General features: G+C 42.7%; 1 protein-coding gene across 2 annotated transcripts in view; it reads right to left on the reverse strand.

Moving 5' to 3' along the window:
* Positions 1-17,504, reverse strand: part of CFH (complement factor H) — a 379,102-nt gene that overhangs the window by 181,724 nt on the left and 179,874 nt on the right. For both annotated transcript variants that reach the window (XM_053693829.1, XM_053693830.1), the window contains exon 14: positions 12,170-12,226. In XM_053693829.1, the coding sequence (XP_053549804.1) occupies positions 12,170-12,226 (57 nt within the window). The remainder of the gene's footprint in view (positions 1-12,169; positions 12,227-17,504) is intronic.

Here is a 17,504-nt window from a genome sequence, read left to right on the forward strand (position 1 = left end):
TTGTAACTTAGGTTAGGATTTATTTTACAGGTAAATTTGTAATTATTTTAAATATTTTAGCTATTAAATAGTTCTTAACTATTAAATAGCTATTGTACCTGGTTAAAATAATTACAAAGTTGCCTGTAAAATAAATATTAATCCTAAAATAGCTACAATATAATTATAATTTATATTGTAGCTATATTAGGATTTATTTTACAGGTAAGTATTTAGCTTTAAATAGGAATAATTTATTTAATAAGAGTTAATTAATTTAGTTAGATTAAAAACATAATTTATGCTTACCTGATAAATTCCTTTCTCCTGTAGTGTGGTCAGTCCACGGGTCATCATTACTTGTGGGATATTTGCTCCTCCCCAACAGGAAGTGCAAGAGGATCACCCAAGCAGAGCTGCTATATAGCTCCTCCCCTCTACGTCACACCCAGTCATTCGACCGAGAACCAACGAGAAAGGAGAAGCTAAAGGGTGCAGTGGTGACTGGAGTATAATATAAAAATTTAGACCTGCCATAAAAAACAGGGCGGGCCGTGGACTGACCACACTACAGGAGAAAGGAATTTATCAGGTAAGCATAAATTATGTTTTCTCCTGTTAAGTGTGGTCAGTCCACGGGTCATCATTACTTGTGGGATACCAATACCAAAGCTAAAGTACACGGATGACGGGAGGGACAGGCAGGATCTTTATACGGAAGGAACCACTGCCTGAAGAACCTTTCTCCCAAAAACCGCCTCCGAAGAAGCAAAAGTGTCAAATTTATAAAATTTGGAAAAAGTATGAAGCGAAGACCAAGTTGCAGCCTTGCAAATCTGTTCAACAGAGGCCTCATTCCTAAAGGCCCAAGTGGAAGCCACAGCTCTAGTGGAATGAGCTGTAATTCTTTCAGGAGGCTGCTGTCCAGCAGTCTCATAAGCTAAACGTATTATGCTACGAAGCCAAAAAGAGAGAGAGGTAGCAGAAGCTTTTTGACCTCTCCTCCGACCAGAATAAACGACAAACAGGGAAGACGTTTGTCGAAAATCTTTAGTTGCCTGTAAATAAAATTTCAAGGCACGAACTACATCCAGATTGTGTAGAAGTCGCTCCTTCTTTGAAGAAGGATTTGGACACAAGGATGGAACCACAATCTCTTGATTGATATTCCTGTTAGTGACTACCTTAGGTAAAAACCCAGGTTTAGTACGCAAAACTACCTTGTCTGAGTGAAAAATCAGATAAGGAGAATCACAATGTAAGGCTGATAACTCAGAGACTCTTCGAGCCGAGGAAATAGCCATTAAAAACAGAACTTTCCAAGATAACAATTTTATATCAATGGAATGAAGGGGTTCAAACGGAACACCCTGTAAAACGTTAAGAACTAGGTTTAAACTCCATGGCAGAGCAACAGATTTAAACACAGGCTTAATCCTGGCCAAAGCCTGACAAAAAGCCTGAACGTCTGGAACTTCTGACAGACGTTTGTGTAACAGAATGGACAGAGCTGAGATCTGTCCCTTTAAGGAACTAGCGGATAAACCCTTTTCTAAACCTTCTTGTAGAAAAGATAATATCCTAGGAATCCTAACCTTACTCCAAGAGTAACCCTTGGATTCGCACCAATATAGGTATTTACGCCATATTTTATGGTAAATCTTTCTGGTAACAGGCTTCCTAGCCTGTATTAAGGTGTCAATTACTGACTCAGAAAATCCACGTTTTGATAAAATCAAGCGTTCAATTTCCAGGCAGTCAGCTTCAGAGAAATTAGATTTTGATGTTTGAAGGGACCCTGAATCAGAAGGTCCTGTCTCAGAGGCAGAGACCAAGGTGGACAGGATGACATGTCCACTAGATCTGCATACCAGGTCCTGCGTGGCCACGCAGGCGCTATTAGAATCACTGATGCTCTCTCCTGCTTGATCCTGGCAATCAATCGAGGAAGCATCGGGAAGGGTGGAAACACATAAGCCCTCCCGAAGGTCCAAGGTGCTGTCAAAGCATCTACCAGGGCCGCTCCCGGATCCCTGGATCTGGACCCGTAACAAGGAAGCTTGGCGTTCTGTCGAGACGCCATGAGATCTATTTCTGGTTTGCCCCAACGTCGAAGTATTTGGGCAAAGATCTCCGGATAAAGTTCCCACTCCCCCGGATGAAAAGTCTGACGACTTAGGAAATCCGCCTCCCAGTTCTCCACTCCCGGGATGTGGATTGCTGATAGGTGGCAAGAGTGAGACTCTGCCCAGTGAATTATCTTTGATACTTCCATCATCGCTAGGGAGCTTCTTGTCCCTCCTTGATGGTTGATGTAAGCTACAGTCGTGATGTTGTCCGACTGAAACCTGATGAACCCCCGAGTTGTTAACTGGGGCCAAGCCAGAAGAGCATTGAGAACTGCTCTCAATTCCAGAATGTTTATTGGCAGGAGACTCTCCTCCTGAGTCCATGATCCCTGAGCCTTCAGAGAATTCCAGACAGCGCCCCAACCTAGCAGGCTGGCGTCTGTTGTTACAATTGTCCAATCTGGCCTGCTGAATGGCATCCCCCTGGACAGATGTGGCCGAGAAAGCCACCATAGAAGAGAATTTCTGGTCTCTTGATCCAGATTCAGAGTAGGGGACAAATCTGAGTAATCCCCATTCCACTGACTTAGCATGCACAATTGCAGCGGTCTGAGATGCAGGCGTGCAAAGGGAACTATGTCCATTGCCGCTACCATTAAGCCGATCACCTCTATGCATTGAGCCACTGACGGGTGTTGAATGGAATGAAGGACACGGCAAGCATTTTGAAGCTTTGTTAACCTGTCTTCTGTCAGGTAGATCTTCATTTCTACAGAATCTATAAGCGTCCCCAAGAAGGGAACTCTTGTGAGTGGAAAGAGAGAACTCTTCTTTTCGTTTACCTTCCACCCATGCGATCTTAGAAATGCCAGTACTAACTCTGTATGAGACTTGGCAGTTTGAAAGCTTGAAGCTTGTATCAGAATGTCGTCTAGGTACGGAGCTACCGAAATTCCTCGCGGTCTTAGCACCGCCAGAAGAGCACCAAGAACCTTTGTGAAGATTCTTGGAGCCGTAGCCAACCCGAATGGAAGAGCTACAAACTGGTAATGCCTGTCTAGGAAGGCAAACCTTAGATACCGGTAATGATCTCTGTGAATCGGTATGTGAAGGTAAGCATCCTTTAAATCCACTGTGGTCATGTACTGACCCTTTTGGATCATGGGTAGAATTGTCCGAATAGTTTCCATTTTGAACGATGGAACTCTTAGGAATTTGTTTAGGATCTTTAAATCCAAGATTGGTCTGAAGGTTCCTTCTTTCTTGGGAACCACAAACAGATTTGAGTAAAACCCCTGTCCGTGTTCCGACCACGGAACCGGATGGATTACTCCTATTAGTAACAGATCTTGTACACAGCGTAGAACGCCTCTTTCTTTATTTGGTTTGTTGACAACCTTGACAGATGGAATCTCCCTTTTGGGGGAGAGGATTTGAAGTCCAGAAGATATCCCTGAGATATGATCTCTAACGCCCAGGGATCCTGGACATCTCTTGCCCAAGCCTGGGCGAAGAGAGAAAGTCTGCCCCCCACTAGATCCGTTCCCGGATCGGGGGCCCTCAATTCATGCTGTCTTAGGGGCAGCAGCGGGTTTTCTGGCCTGCTTGCCCTTGTTCCAGGACTGGTTAGGTCTCCAGCCTTGTCTGTAGCGAGCAACAGCTCCTTCCTGCTTTGGTGCAGAGGAAGTTGATGCTGCTCCTGCCTTGAAATTACGAAAGGAACGAAAATTAGACTGTCTAGCCCTAGGTTAGGCTCTGTCTTGAGGCAGGGCATGGCCTTTACCTCCTGTAATGTCAGCGATAATTTCTTTCAAACCGGGCCCGAATAAGGTCTGCCCTTTGAAAGGTATGTTAAGTAACTTAGATTTAGAAGTAACGTCAGCTGACCAGGATTTTAGCCACAGTGCTCTGCGTGCCTGAATGGCGAATCCGGAATTCTTAGCCGTAAGTTTAGTTAAATGTACTACGGCATCTGAAACAAATGAATTAGCTAGCTTAAGTGTTTTAAGCCTGTTTGAAATTTCCTCTATAGTTATTGAGTCAAGAGTCTCTTCCAGGGACTCGGACCAAAAAGCGGCCGCGGCCGTGACAGACGCAATACATGCAAGGGGTTGCAATATAAAACCTTGTTGAACAAACATTTTCTTAAGGTAACCCTCTAATTTTTTATCCATTGGATCTGAAAAGGCACAGCTATCCTCCACCGGGATAGTGGTACGCTTAGTCAGAGTGGAAACCGCTCCCTCCACCTTAGGGATCGTCTGCCATAAGTCCCGTGTGGTGGCGTCTATTGGAAACATTTTTCTAAATACAGGAGGAGGGGAAAAGGGTACACCGGGCCTATCCCACTCCTTAGTAATTATCTCTGTAAGCCTCTTAGGTATAGGAAATACGTCAGTACTCGCCGGTACCGCATAGTATCTATCCAGCCTACATAATTTCTCTGGGATTGCAACGGTGTTACAATCATTCAGAGCCGCTAATACCTCCCCTAACAGTACGCGGAGGTTTTCAAGCTTAAACTTAAAGTTAGAAATGTCTGAATCCACTCTATTGGGATCAGAACCGTCACCTGCAGATTGAAGCTCTCCGTCCTCATGTTCCGCATACTGTGACGCAGTATCTGACATGGCCCTATTATTATCAGCGCACTCTGTTCTCACCCCAGAGTGATCACGCTTCCCTCTAAGTTCTGGTAATTTAGACAAAACTTCAGTCATAACATTAGCCATGTCCTGCAATGTGATTTGTAATGGCCGTTACAATATCACGCACCTCCCGAGCGGGAGATGCAGGTACTGACACGTGAGGGGAGTTAGTCGGCATAACTTTCCTCACGTTGTCTGGTGAATGATGTTCAATTTGTACAGATTGACTTTTATTTAAAGTAGCATCAATGCAATTAGTACATAAATTTCTATTGGGCTCCACTTTGGCTTTAGCACATATAGCACAGAGATATTCCTCTGAGTCAGACATGTTTGACACACTAGCAATTAAACCAGCAAACTTGGAAATACTTTTCAGTTCACTTTACAAATAGTATGAAAAAAACGTACTGTGCCTTTAAGAAGCACAGAAAGTTATGACAGTTGAGTACAATAAAACGGATAAACTATAAAATCAAATTCTTTCCGGTAAAAATACAATTTTAGCAAAGGATTGCCCCCATTAGTAATGGATAACTAACCCTTTAATAGCAGAAAAAAAAAACACAGAATATAACGTTCTTTATCACAGTCAAAGCACAATCTCACAGGTCTGCTGTGAGTGATTACCTCCCTCAAAATAACTTTGGAAGATCCTTGAGCTCTGTAGAGACGAACCGGATCATGCAGGGAAGAAAAACAGATTTATAGCTGAATTTTTGATGCGTAGTAAAAGCGCCAAATTAAGCCCCTCCCCCTCACACACAACAGTGAGGGAGATCAATAAACTGTCTTAAATTAAATAAAATGCCCGCCAAGTGGATAACAATAGTGCCCAAACAATGTTTCACCCAGTACCTCAGAAAATTAAACGATTTAACATGCCAGCAAAACGTTTAACATCAAATAAATGAATTGTCATAGAAAGCCTGCTGCTAGCCGTTTTCACTGCAAAATAGGCTAAAGTTTTATGCATACAGAATTATTCCAGTGAAGTGCCATTCCCCAGAATACTGAAGTGAAAATATACATACATGACAGCCTGATACCAGTTGCTACTACTGCATTTAAGGCTGAACTTACATTATATAGGTATTGGCAGTATTTTCAAGTCAATTCCATTCCTCAGAAAATAATATGCTGCTACATACCTCTTTGCAGGTGAACCTGCCCGCTGTCCCCTGATCTGAAGTTTACCTTACTCCTCAGATGGCCGAGAACAGCAACATGATCTTAACTACTCCGGTTAAAATCATACAGAAACTCAGGTAGATTCTTCTTCAAATTCTCCCTGAGAAGGAACAACACACTCCGGTGCTGTTTTAAAATAACAAACTTTTGATTGAAGTTATAAAAACTAAGTATAATCACCACAGTCCTCTCACACATCCTATCTATTAGTTGGGTGCAAGAGAATGACTGGGTGTGACGTAGAGGGGAGGAGCTATATAGCAGCTCTGCTTGGGTGATCCTCTTGCACTTCCTGTTGGGGAGGAGCAAATATCCCACAAGTAATGATGACCCGTGGACTGACCACACTTAACAGGAGAAATTATATTTAACTTAGGGGGGTGTTAGTGTTAGGGTTAGACTTAGCTTTAGGGGTTAATACATTTATTAGAATAGCGGTGAGCTCCGGTCGGAAGATTAGGGGTTAATAATTGAAGTTAGGTGTCGGCGATGTTAGGGAGGGCAGATTAGGGGTTAATACTATTTATTATAGGGTTAGTGAGGCGGATTAGGGGTTAATAACTTTATTATAGTAGCGCTCAGGTCCGCTCGGCAGATTAGGGGTTAATTATTGTAGGTAGCTGGCTGCGACGTTGTGGGGGGCAGGTTAGGGGTTAATAAATATAATATAGGGGTCGGCGGTGTTAGGGGCAGCAGATTAGGGGTACATAAGGATAATGTAAGTAGCGGCGGTTTACGGAGCGGCAGATTAGGGGTTAAAAATAAAATGCAGGTGTCAGCGATAGTGGGGGCGGCAGATTAGGGGTTAATAAGTGTAAGGTTAGGGGTGTTTAGACTCGGGGTACATGTTATGGTGTTAAGTGCAGACGTAGGAAGTGTTTCCCCATAGCAAACAATGGGGCTGCGTTAAGAGCTGAACGCGGCTTTTTTGCAGGTGTTAGGTTTTTTTTCAGCTCAAAGAGCCCCATTGTTTTCTATGGGGGAATCGTGCACGAGCACGTTTTTGAGGCTGGCCGCTTGTGTAAGCAACTCTGGTATTGAGAGTTAAAGCTGCGTTAAAAATGCTCTACGCTCCTTTTTTGGAGCCTAACGCAGCCTTTATGTGGACTCTCAATACCAGAGTTATTTTTATGGTGCGGCCAGAAAAAAGCCGGCGTTAGATTTTCGGGTCGTTACCGACAAAACTCCAAATCTAGCCGTAGGTAAGTATTTAGTTTTAAATAGGATTAATTTATTTAATTATAGGAATATTATTTCGTTTTATTTAAATTATATTTATGTTAGGGGGTGTTAGGGTTAGGGTTAGACTTAGGTTTAGGGGTTAATACATTTATTATAGTAGCGGCAACGTTGGGGGCGGGAGATTAGGGGTTAATAATTGTAGGTAGGTGGCGGCGATGTTAGGGACGGCAGATTAGGGGTTAATACATTTTATTATAGTGTTTGCGAGGCAGGAGTGCGGCGGTTTAGGGGTTAATACATTTATTATAGTGGCGACGAGGTCCGGTCGGCAGATTAGGGGTTAATAATTGTAGTTAGGCAGCGGCGACGTTGGGGGGGGGCAGATTAGGGGTTAATAAATATAATGTAGGTGTCGGCGATGTTAGGGGCAGCAGATTAGGGGTTCATAGCTATAATGTAGGTGGCGGTGGTGTCCGGTCGGCAGATTAGGGGTTAAAAAATGTTATTAGAAGGTTTGCGATGTGGGGGGGGGGGCCTCGGTTTAGGGGTTAATAGGTAGCTTATGGGTGTTAGTGTACTTTGTAGCACAGTAGTTAAGAGCTTTATGTTCCGGTGTTAGCCCATAAAGCTCTTAACTACTGACTTTTTTTGGCGGTAGGAGTCTTGTCGGTAGAGGCTCTACCGCTCACTTCTCCCAAGACTCCAAATACCAGCGTTAGGCAAATCCCATTGAAAAGATAGGATATGCAATTGGCGTAAGGGGATCTGCGGTAGCCTGGAGTCGTGGAAAGAAAGTGAGCGGTAGACCCTTTCCTGGCTGACTCTAAATACCAGCGGGCGGTAAAAAGCAGCATTAGGACCCCTTAACGCTGCTTTTGACTGCTAACGCAGAACTCGTAATCTAGGCCATAGTAAATTAATACATAATAAATACAAATAAATTAATTCAATTTTTTTTTTCAATATTGCATAATTTGAATATTACTTTTAAAGAGAGCATTAGAAATACTATTACAAATACGATTCTAGTTTTTCTAATTTGAATTATGCAATATTCGAATTAGAATAATTAGAAGTGAATATTACATTTTTTGAATGCTGCAAAACATTTGCCCATTCCTGAGCCTACCTAGATATCCTTTTCAGTAAAGGATACCAAGAGAACTAAACAAATGAAATAATAAAAGTACATTGGAAAGTTGTTTAAAATCGTATGCTTCATCTGAATCAAGAAATAAAATGTTTGGGTTCTCTTGTCCCTTTAATACAGCCCTGAAGGCCTTAACAATAAACATTAGTGGATCTTCTATCTATCTATCTATCTATCTATCTATCTATCTATCTATCTATCTATCTATTAAACTATATAAGAACTAAACCGGTGTATATTTAGTTCTAGAATACATCAATACTCATAATAAGTAGGAAATACTTAGCTATATTGATACTGTTAAGTTTTTAGGGGATAAATAGTGCTGGGGAAGGTCTGGCCTTTAGGGGTTAATAGCGCTGGGGAAGGTTTGGCCTTAAGGTGTTAATAGTGCTGGGGACGGTCTGACCTTTTGGTGTTAATAGCGCTGGGAAAGGTCTGACCTTTAGGGATTAAAAGTACTGGGGAAGGTCTGGCCTTTAGGTGTTAATAGTGCTGGGGAAGGTCTGGCCTTTAGGGATTAATAGCGCTGGGGAAGGTCTGGCCTTTAGGTGTTAATAGCGCTGGGGAAGGTCTGGCCTTTAGGTGTTAATAGCGCTGGGGAAGGTCTGGCCTTTAGGTGTTATTAGTGCTGGGGAAGGTCTGATCTTTTGGTGTTAATAGTGCTGGGGAAAGTCTGAACTTTAGGTGTTAATAGTGTTGGGGAAGGTCTGACCTTTAGGTGTTAATAGCGCTGGGAAAGGTCTGACCTTTAGGGATTAAAAGTACTGGGGAAGGTCTGGCCTTTAGGTGTTAATAGTGCTGGGGAAGGTCTGGCCTTTAGGGGTTAATAGCGCTGGGGAAGGTTTGGCCTTTAGGTGTTAATAGTGCTGGGGACGGTCTGACCTTTTGGTGTTAATAGCGCTGGGAAAGGTCTGACCTTTAGGGATTAAAAGTACTGGGGAAGGTCTGGCCTTTAGGTGTTAATAGTGCTGGGGAAGGTCTGGCCTTTAGGGGTTAATAGCGCTGGGGAAGGTCTGGCCTTTAGGTGTTAATAGCGCTGGGGAAGGTCTGGCCTTTAGGTGTTAATAGCGCTGGGGAAGGTCTGGCCTTTAGGTGTTATTAGTGCTGGGGAAGGTCTGATCTTTTGGTGTTAATAGTGCTGGGGAAAGTCTGAACTTTAGGTGTTAATAGTGTTGGGGAAGGTCTGACCTTTAGGTGTTAAAAGCGCTGGGGAAGGTCTGGCCTTTAGGTGTTAATAGTGCTGGGGAAAGTCTGACCTTTAGGGATTAAAAGTACTGGGGAAGGTCTGGCCTTTAGGTGCTAATAGCGCTGGGAAAGGTCTGACCTTTAGGTGTTAATAGCGCTGGGGAAGGTCTGACCTTTAGGGATTAAAAGTACTGGGGAAGGTCTGGCCTTTAGGTGTTAATAGCGCTGGGGTAGGTCTGGCCTTTAGGGATTAAAAGTACTGGGGAAGGTCTGGCCTTTAGGTGTTAATAGCGCTGGGAAAGGTCTGACCTTTAGGTGTTAATAGCGCTGGGGAAGGTCTGACCTTTAGGTGTTAATAGCGCTGGGGAAGGTCTGGCATTTAGGGGTTAATAGCGCTGGGGAAGGTCTGGCCTTTAGGTGTTAATAGCGCTGGGGAAGGTCTGACCTTTAGGTGTTAATAGCGCTGGGGAAGGTCTGGCCTTTAGGTGTTAATAGTGCTGGGGAAGGTCTGGCCTTTAGGGATTAATAGTGCTGGGGAAGGTCTGACCTTTAGGGGTTAATAGCGCTGGGGAAGGTCTGACCTTTAGGGGTTAATAGCGCTGGGGAAGGTCTGACCTTTTGGTGTTAATAGTGCTGGGGAAGGTCTAGCCTTTAGGGGTTAACAGTGCTGGGGAAGGTCTGACCTTTAGGGGTTAATAGCGCTGGGGAAGGTCTGACCTTTAGGGGTTAATAGTGCTGGTGAAGGTCTGACCTTTAGGTGTTAATAGTGCTGGGGAAGGTCTGGCCTTTAGGGGTTAATAGTGCTGGGGGAGGTCTGACCTTTAGGTGTTAATAGTGCTGGGGAAGGTCTAACCTTTTGGTGTTAATAGCGCTGGGGAAGGTCTGACCTTTTGGTGTTATTAGTGCTGGGGAAGGTCTGGCCTTTAGGTGTTAATAGCGCTGGGGAAGCTCTGACCTTTTGGTGTTAATAGCGCTGGGGAAGCTCTGGCCTTTAGGGGTTAATAGTGCTGGGGAAGATCTAACCTTTAGGTGTTAATAGCGCTGGGGAAGGTCTAACCTTTAGGGGTTAATAGTGCTGGGGAAGGTCTGGCCTTTAGGTGTTAATAGTGCTGGGGAAGGTCTGACCTTTTGGTGTTAATAGTGCAGGGGAAGGTCTGGCCTTTAGGGGTTAATAGAGCTGGGGAAGGTCTGACCTTTAGGGGTTAATAGTGCTGGGGAAGGTCTGACCTTTAGGGGTTAATAGTGCTGGGGAAGGTCTGGCCTTTAGGTATTAATAGCGCTGGGGATGGTCTGACCTTTAGGGGTTAATAGTGCTGAGGAAGGTCTGGCCTTTAGGTGTTAATAGCGCTGGGGAAGGTCTGACCTTTTGGTGTTAATTGTGCTGGGGAAGGTCTGACCTTTAGGGGTTAATAGTGCTGGGGAAGGTCTGACCTTTAGGGATTAATAGTGCTGGGGAAGGTCTGACCTTTAGGGGTTGATAACGCTGGGGAAGGTTTGACCTTTAGGGGTTAATAGCGCTGGGGAAGGTCTGACCTTTAGGGGTTAATAGCGATGGGGAAGGTCTGGCCTTTAGGGGTTAATAGCGCTGGGGAAGGTCTGGCCTTTAGGGGTTAATAGTGCTGGGGAAGATCTGGCCTTTAGGGGTTAATAGTGCTGGGGTAGGTCTGGCCTTTAGGTGTTAATAGTGCTGGGGAAGGTCTGACCTTTTGGTGCTAATAGTGCTGGGGAAGGTCTAACCTTTAGGGGTTAATAGCGCTGGGGAAGGTCTGACCTTTAGGGATTAATAGTGCTGGGGAAGGTCTAGCCTTTAGGGGTTAATAGCGCTGGGGAAGGTCTGACCTTTAGGGGTTAATAGCGCTGGGGAAGGTCTAACCTTTAGGGGTTAATAGCACTGGGGAAGGTCTAACCTTTAGGAGTTAATAGCGCTGTGGAAGGTCTAACCTTTAGGGGTTAATAGCACTGGGGAAGGTCTAACCTTTAGGGGTTAATAGCGCTGGGGAAGGTCTGACCTTTAGGGATTAATAGTGCTGGGGAAGGCCTAGCCTTTAGGGGTTAATAGCGCTGGGGAAGGTCTAGCCTTTAGGGGTTAATAGCGCTGGGGAAGGTCTGACCTTTTGGTGTTAATAGCGCTGGGGAAGGTCTCACCTTTTGGTGTTAATAGCGCTGGGGAAGGTCTGACCTTTTGGTGTTAATAGTGCTGGGGAATGTCTGACCTTTAGGGGTTAATAGTGCTGGGGAAGGTGTGACCTTTAGGTGTTAATAGCACTGGGGAAGGTCTGACCTTTAGGTGTTAATAGTGCTGGGGAAGGTCTGGCCTTTAGGGGTTAATAGCGCTGGGGAAGGTCTGGCCTTTAGGGGTTAATAGCGCTGGGGTTCAGGGTTAGGGAGGTTTCTTTTGAAGGCTACCTTTATCGTTAAAAGGGTGAATATAATTTGCATTCATTTAATTAGTTTAATTAGTACATTTTGTGCAAATGTGTTCACTAATTGATCAAACAAACACATCTTTGGGGGTCAGATATAAATGTTGCATATAATTAACCACTGGCTACCTATTTGCTTTTTTTCAACAAAGAGTGTGAATTTTAATTAAAAATATTTAGTTTTATAATAAGATTATCAATATCATTCTTTACAAAGTCCCACTTAATTCATATTGAAATATATTTGGCATTTGGGTTCACCAGAGAACCTGAACACTGTTGTAGGTTGAGAGTACATTACATACATTGTTGTGTATCTACAGCAGATATAAAACTTACTCTCAGGTTCAATTGGAGCCACAGTTGTAGGAGACGTAGTTGGAGCTGGATCCTTCTCTAAAAAAAAAAGAGCAGTTATGGTGGTTACAATGTTTTTAATAATCAGTTTGGTTAGAAATTACACTTTAGTGGACTGGTACCAACCACTATTTTTTCAAAAGGGTAATTATACACCCCTTGAATGTAATAAAATAAGTGATGTTTATGGTGATCAGTCAAATTATCAATGTGGTTGTGCAATTCTGTAAGCAGCAACTAATATATACACTGAAATGTTTATGCAAACCAGCAATTCCCACTCCAAGAGGAAGTGAAAAACTAAATTTAGAAAGATAAATTTCAGGAAAATCAGGCAAGACAAATAATGAATATTAATTAGAAAGAAAGAAAGAAGAATTGGGGGTCATTACTGAAAGTGCAAGTTGGGATGGATAAAGACGACTATTTACAATTTACCTGCATAATCTAGAATAAATTGTTCTTTAGTTATTAAGAATGGAGGAAATAAAATTAGTTTAATATAATATGCAAAGATATCCACAAACACCTTGGGGCATATTTATGACTGTGCGAGCGGACATGATCCGATATAGCGGATCATGTCTGCTGGACATCGATAAATGCCAACAGCGTATTCAAATCAGCCAATAGGATTTAAGCAGCCTTAATTCCTATTGGCTGATTCAAAATTTTCAGCAAATAGGAATGCAATGGATGCCATCTTGAATCGCGCTCCTTGCATTGAAGATTCAGTGTATGGCGCCGATCGTATGAAGAGGATGTTCCGCGTCGGATGTCTTCAGGATGGACCCGCTCCGCGTCTCCGGGATCAAGATAGAAGATGCCGCCTGGATGAAGATTAAAGAGGCCGTCTGGATGAAGATTGAAGAGGCCGCCTGGATGAAGACTTCTCACCGCCTGGATGAAGACTTCAACTCCGGGATGAAGATCGTTCAAGCGGGACTTCAAAAACTGTAAGTGGATCGTCAGGTGTTAGTGTTAGGCTTTTTTAAGGGTTTTTTGTGTGGGTTTATTTTTTTAGTTTAGGGTCTGGGCAGTAAAAGAGCTAAATGCCATTTTTAGGGCAATGGGTAGCTTAGGTTTTTTTAGAATTAGGTTTTTTATTTTGGGGGGTTGGTTGGGTGGTGGGTTTACTGTTGGGGGTCTTTGTGTTTTTTTTACAGGTAAAAGAGCCGATATCTTTGGGGCAATGGTAGTTTATTGTAGGCTAGGGTTTTTTTTTTATTTTGGGTGGGCTATTTTATTTTGATAGGGCTATTCGATTAGGTGTAATTCTTTTTTATTTTGGATAATTTATTTTTTTATTTTTTGTAATTTAGTGTTTGTTATTTGTTGTAACTTACGGCTAGATTTAGAGTTGGGCGGTAGCCGTCAAAACCAGCGTTAGAGGCTCCTAACGCTGGTTTTTACCGCCCTCTGGTATTTGGAGTCAGTCAGGAAAGGGTCTAACGCTCACTTTCCAGCCGCGACTTTTCCATACCGCAGATCCCCCTACGCCATTTGCGTATCCTATCTTTTCAATGGGATCTTTCTAACGCCGGTATTTACAGTCGTGGCTGAAGTGAGCGTTAGAAATCTAACGACAAGACTCCAGCCGCAGAAAAAAGTCAGTAGTTAAGAGCTTTTTGGGCTAACGCCGGTTCATAAAGCTCCGAACTACTGTGCTCTAAAGTACACTAACACCCATAAACTACCTATGTACCCCTAAACCGAGGTCCCCCCACATCGCCGCCACTCGATTAATTTTTTTTAACCCCTAATCTGCCGCTCCGTACCCCGCCGCCAGCTACGTTATCCCTATGTACCCCTAATCTGCTGCCCCTAACATCGCCGACCACTATGTTATATTTATTAACCCCTAATCTGCCGCCCCCGCTATCGCTGACCCCTGCATATTATTATTAACCCCTAATCTGCCGACCGCACATCGCCGCCAGCTACGTTATCCCTATGTACCCCTAATCTGCTGCCCCTAACACCGCCGACCCCTATATTATATTTATTAACCCCTAATCTGCCCCCCACAACGTCGCCTCCACCTACCTACAATAATTAACCCCTAATCTGCCGACCGCATCTCACCGCTACTATAATAAATGTATTAACCCCTAATCCGCCTCACTCCCGCCTCAATAACCCTATAATAAATAGTATTAACCCCTAATCTGCCCTCCCTAACATCGCCGACACCTAACTTCAATTATTAACCCCTAATCTGCCGACCGGAGCGCACCGCTACTATAATAAATTTATTAACCCCTAAAGCTAAGTCTAACCCTAACACTAACACCCCCCTAAATTAAATATAATTTAAATCTAACGAAATAAATTAACTCTTATTAAATAAATTATTCCTATTTAAAGCTAAATACTTACCTGTAAAATAAACCCTAATATAGCTACAATATAACGAATAATTACATTGTAGCTATTTTAGGATTAATATTTATTTTACAGGCAACTTTGTATTTATTTTAACCAGGTACAATAGCTATTAAATAGTTAAGAACTATTTAATAGCTAAAATAGTTAAAATAATTACAAAATTACCTGTAAAATAAATCCTAACCTAAGTTACAATTAAACCTAACACTACACTATCAATAAATTAATTAAATAAAATACCTACAATTACCTACAATTAAACCTAACACTACACTATCAATAAATTAATTAAATACAATACCTACAAATAAATACATTTAAATAAACTAACTAAATTACAAAAAATAAAAAAGAACTAAGTTACAAAAAATAAAAAAATATTTACAAACATTTGAAAAATATTACAACAATTTTAAACTAATTACACCTACTCTAAGCCCCCTAATAAAATAACAAAGACCCCCAAAATAAAAAAATGCCCTACCCTATTCTAAATTAAAAAAGTTCAAAGCTCTTTTACCTTACCAGCCCTGAAAAGGGCCATTTGCGGGGCATGCCCCAAAAAATTCAGCTCTTTTGCCTGTTGAAAAAAACATACAATACCCCCCCCAACATTACAACCCACCACCCACATACCCCTACTCTAACCCAAACCCCCCTTAAATAAACCTAACACTAAGCCCCTGAAGATCTTCCTACCTTATCTTCACCATACCAGGTTCACCGATCCGTCCTCTGAAGTCTTCATCCAAGCCTCCGAAATCTTCATCCAAGCCCAAGCGGGGGCTGAAGAGTGACGTCCATCCTCCGGCTGAAGTCTGGATCCAAGCGGCGGCTGAAGAAATCCATCATCGGGCTGAAGTCTTGATCCAAGCGGGCGCTGAAGAAGTCCATCATCGGGATGAAGTCTTCTATGATGCGGCATCTTCAATCTTCTTTCTTCCGGAGCCATCATCTTCCAGCCGACGCGGATCCAACCTCTTCTACCGACGCCTACTCGCCGAATGACGGTTCCTTTAAGGGACGTCATCCAAGATGGCGTCCCTCGAATTCCGATTGGCTGATAGGATTCTATCAGCCAATCGGAATTAAGGTAGGAAAATTCTGATTGGCTGATGGAATCAGCCAATCAGATTCAAGTTCAATCCGATTGGCTGATCCGAACAGCCAATCAGATTGAGCTTGCATTCTATTGGCTGTTCCGATCAGCCAATAGAATGCGAGCTCAATCTGATTGGCTGTTCGGATGAGCCAATCGGATTGAACTTGAATCTGATTGGCTGATTCCATCAGCCAATCAGAATTTTCCTACCTTAATTCCGATTGGCTGATAGAATCCTATCAGCCAATCGGAATTCGAGGGACGCCATCTTGGATGACGTCCCTTAAAGGAACCGTCATTCGGCGAGTAGGCGTCGGTAGAAGAGGTTGGATCCGCGTCGGCTGGAAATGATGGCTCCGGAAGAAAGAAGATTGAAGATGCCGCATCATAGAAGACTTCATCCCGATGATGGACTTCTTCAGCGCCCGCTTGGATCAAGACTTCAGCCCGATGATGGATTTCTTCAGCCGCCGCTTGGATCCAGACTTCAGCCGGAGGATGGACGTCACTCTTCAGCCCCCGCTTGGGCTTGGATGAAGATTTCGGAGGCTTGGATGAAGACTTCAGAGGACGGATCGGTGAACCTGGTATGGTGAAGATAAGGTAGGAAGATCTTCAGGGGCTTAGTGTTAGGTTTATTTAAGGGGGGTTGGGTTAGATTAGGGGTATGTGGGTGGTGGGTTGTAATGTTGGGGGGGGGTATTGTATGTTTTTTTTTACAGGCAAAAGAGCTGAATTTTTTGGGGCATGCCCCGCAAATGGCCCTTTTCAGGGCTGGTAAGGTAAAAGAGCTTTGAACTTTTTTAATTTAGAATAGGGTAGGGCATTTTTTATTTTGGGGGTCTTTGTTATTTTATTAGGGGGCTTAGAGTAGGTGTAATTAGTTTAAAATTGTTGTAATATTTTTCAAATGTTTGTAAATATTTTTTTATTTTTTGTAACTTAGTTCTTTTTTATTTTTTGTAATTTAGTTAGTTTATTTAAATGTATTTATTTGTAGGTATTGTATTTAATTCATTTATTGATAGTGTAGTGTTAGGTTTAATTTTAACTTAGGTTAGGATTTATTTTACAGGTAATTTTGTTATTATTTTAACTATTAAATAGTTATTAACTATTTAATAGCTATTGTACCTGGTTAAAATAATTACAAAGTTGCCTGTAAAATAAATATTAATCCTAAAATAGCTACAATATAATTATAATTTATATTGTAGCTATATTAGGGTTTATTTTACAGGTAAGTATTTAGCTTTAAATAGGATTAATTTATTTAATAAGAGTTAATTTATTTTGTTAGATTTAAATTATATTTAATTTAGGGGGGTGTTAGTGTTAGGGTTAGACTTAGCTTTAGGGGTTAATACATTTATTATAGTAGCGGTGCGCTCCGGTCAGCAGATTAGGGGTTAATAATTGAAGTTAGGTGTCGGCGATGTTAGGGAGGGCAGATTAGGGGTTAATACTATTTATTATAGGGTTATTGAGGCGGGAGTGAGGCGGATTAGGGGTTAATACATTTATTATAGTAGCGGTGAGATGCGGTCGGCAGATTAGGGGTTAATTATTGTAGGTAGCTGGCGGCGACGTTGTGGGGGGCAGATTAGGGGTTAATAAATATAATATAGGGGTCGGCGGTGTTAGGGGCAGCAGATTAGGGGTACATAGGGATAATGTAGGTGGCGGCGGTGTACGGAGCGGCAGATTAGGGGTTAATAATAATATGCAGGGGTCAGCGATAGCGGGGGCGGCAGATTATGGGTTAATAAGTGTAAGGTTAGGGGTGTTTAGACTCGGGGTACATGTTAGGGTGTTAGGTGCAGACGT

Source organism: Bombina bombina, chromosome 10 (genome assembly GCF_027579735.1).
Source record: "Bombina bombina isolate aBomBom1 chromosome 10, aBomBom1.pri, whole genome shotgun sequence".
In the NCBI taxonomy this organism is placed as follows: Eukaryota; Metazoa; Chordata; class Amphibia; order Anura; family Bombinatoridae; genus Bombina; species Bombina bombina.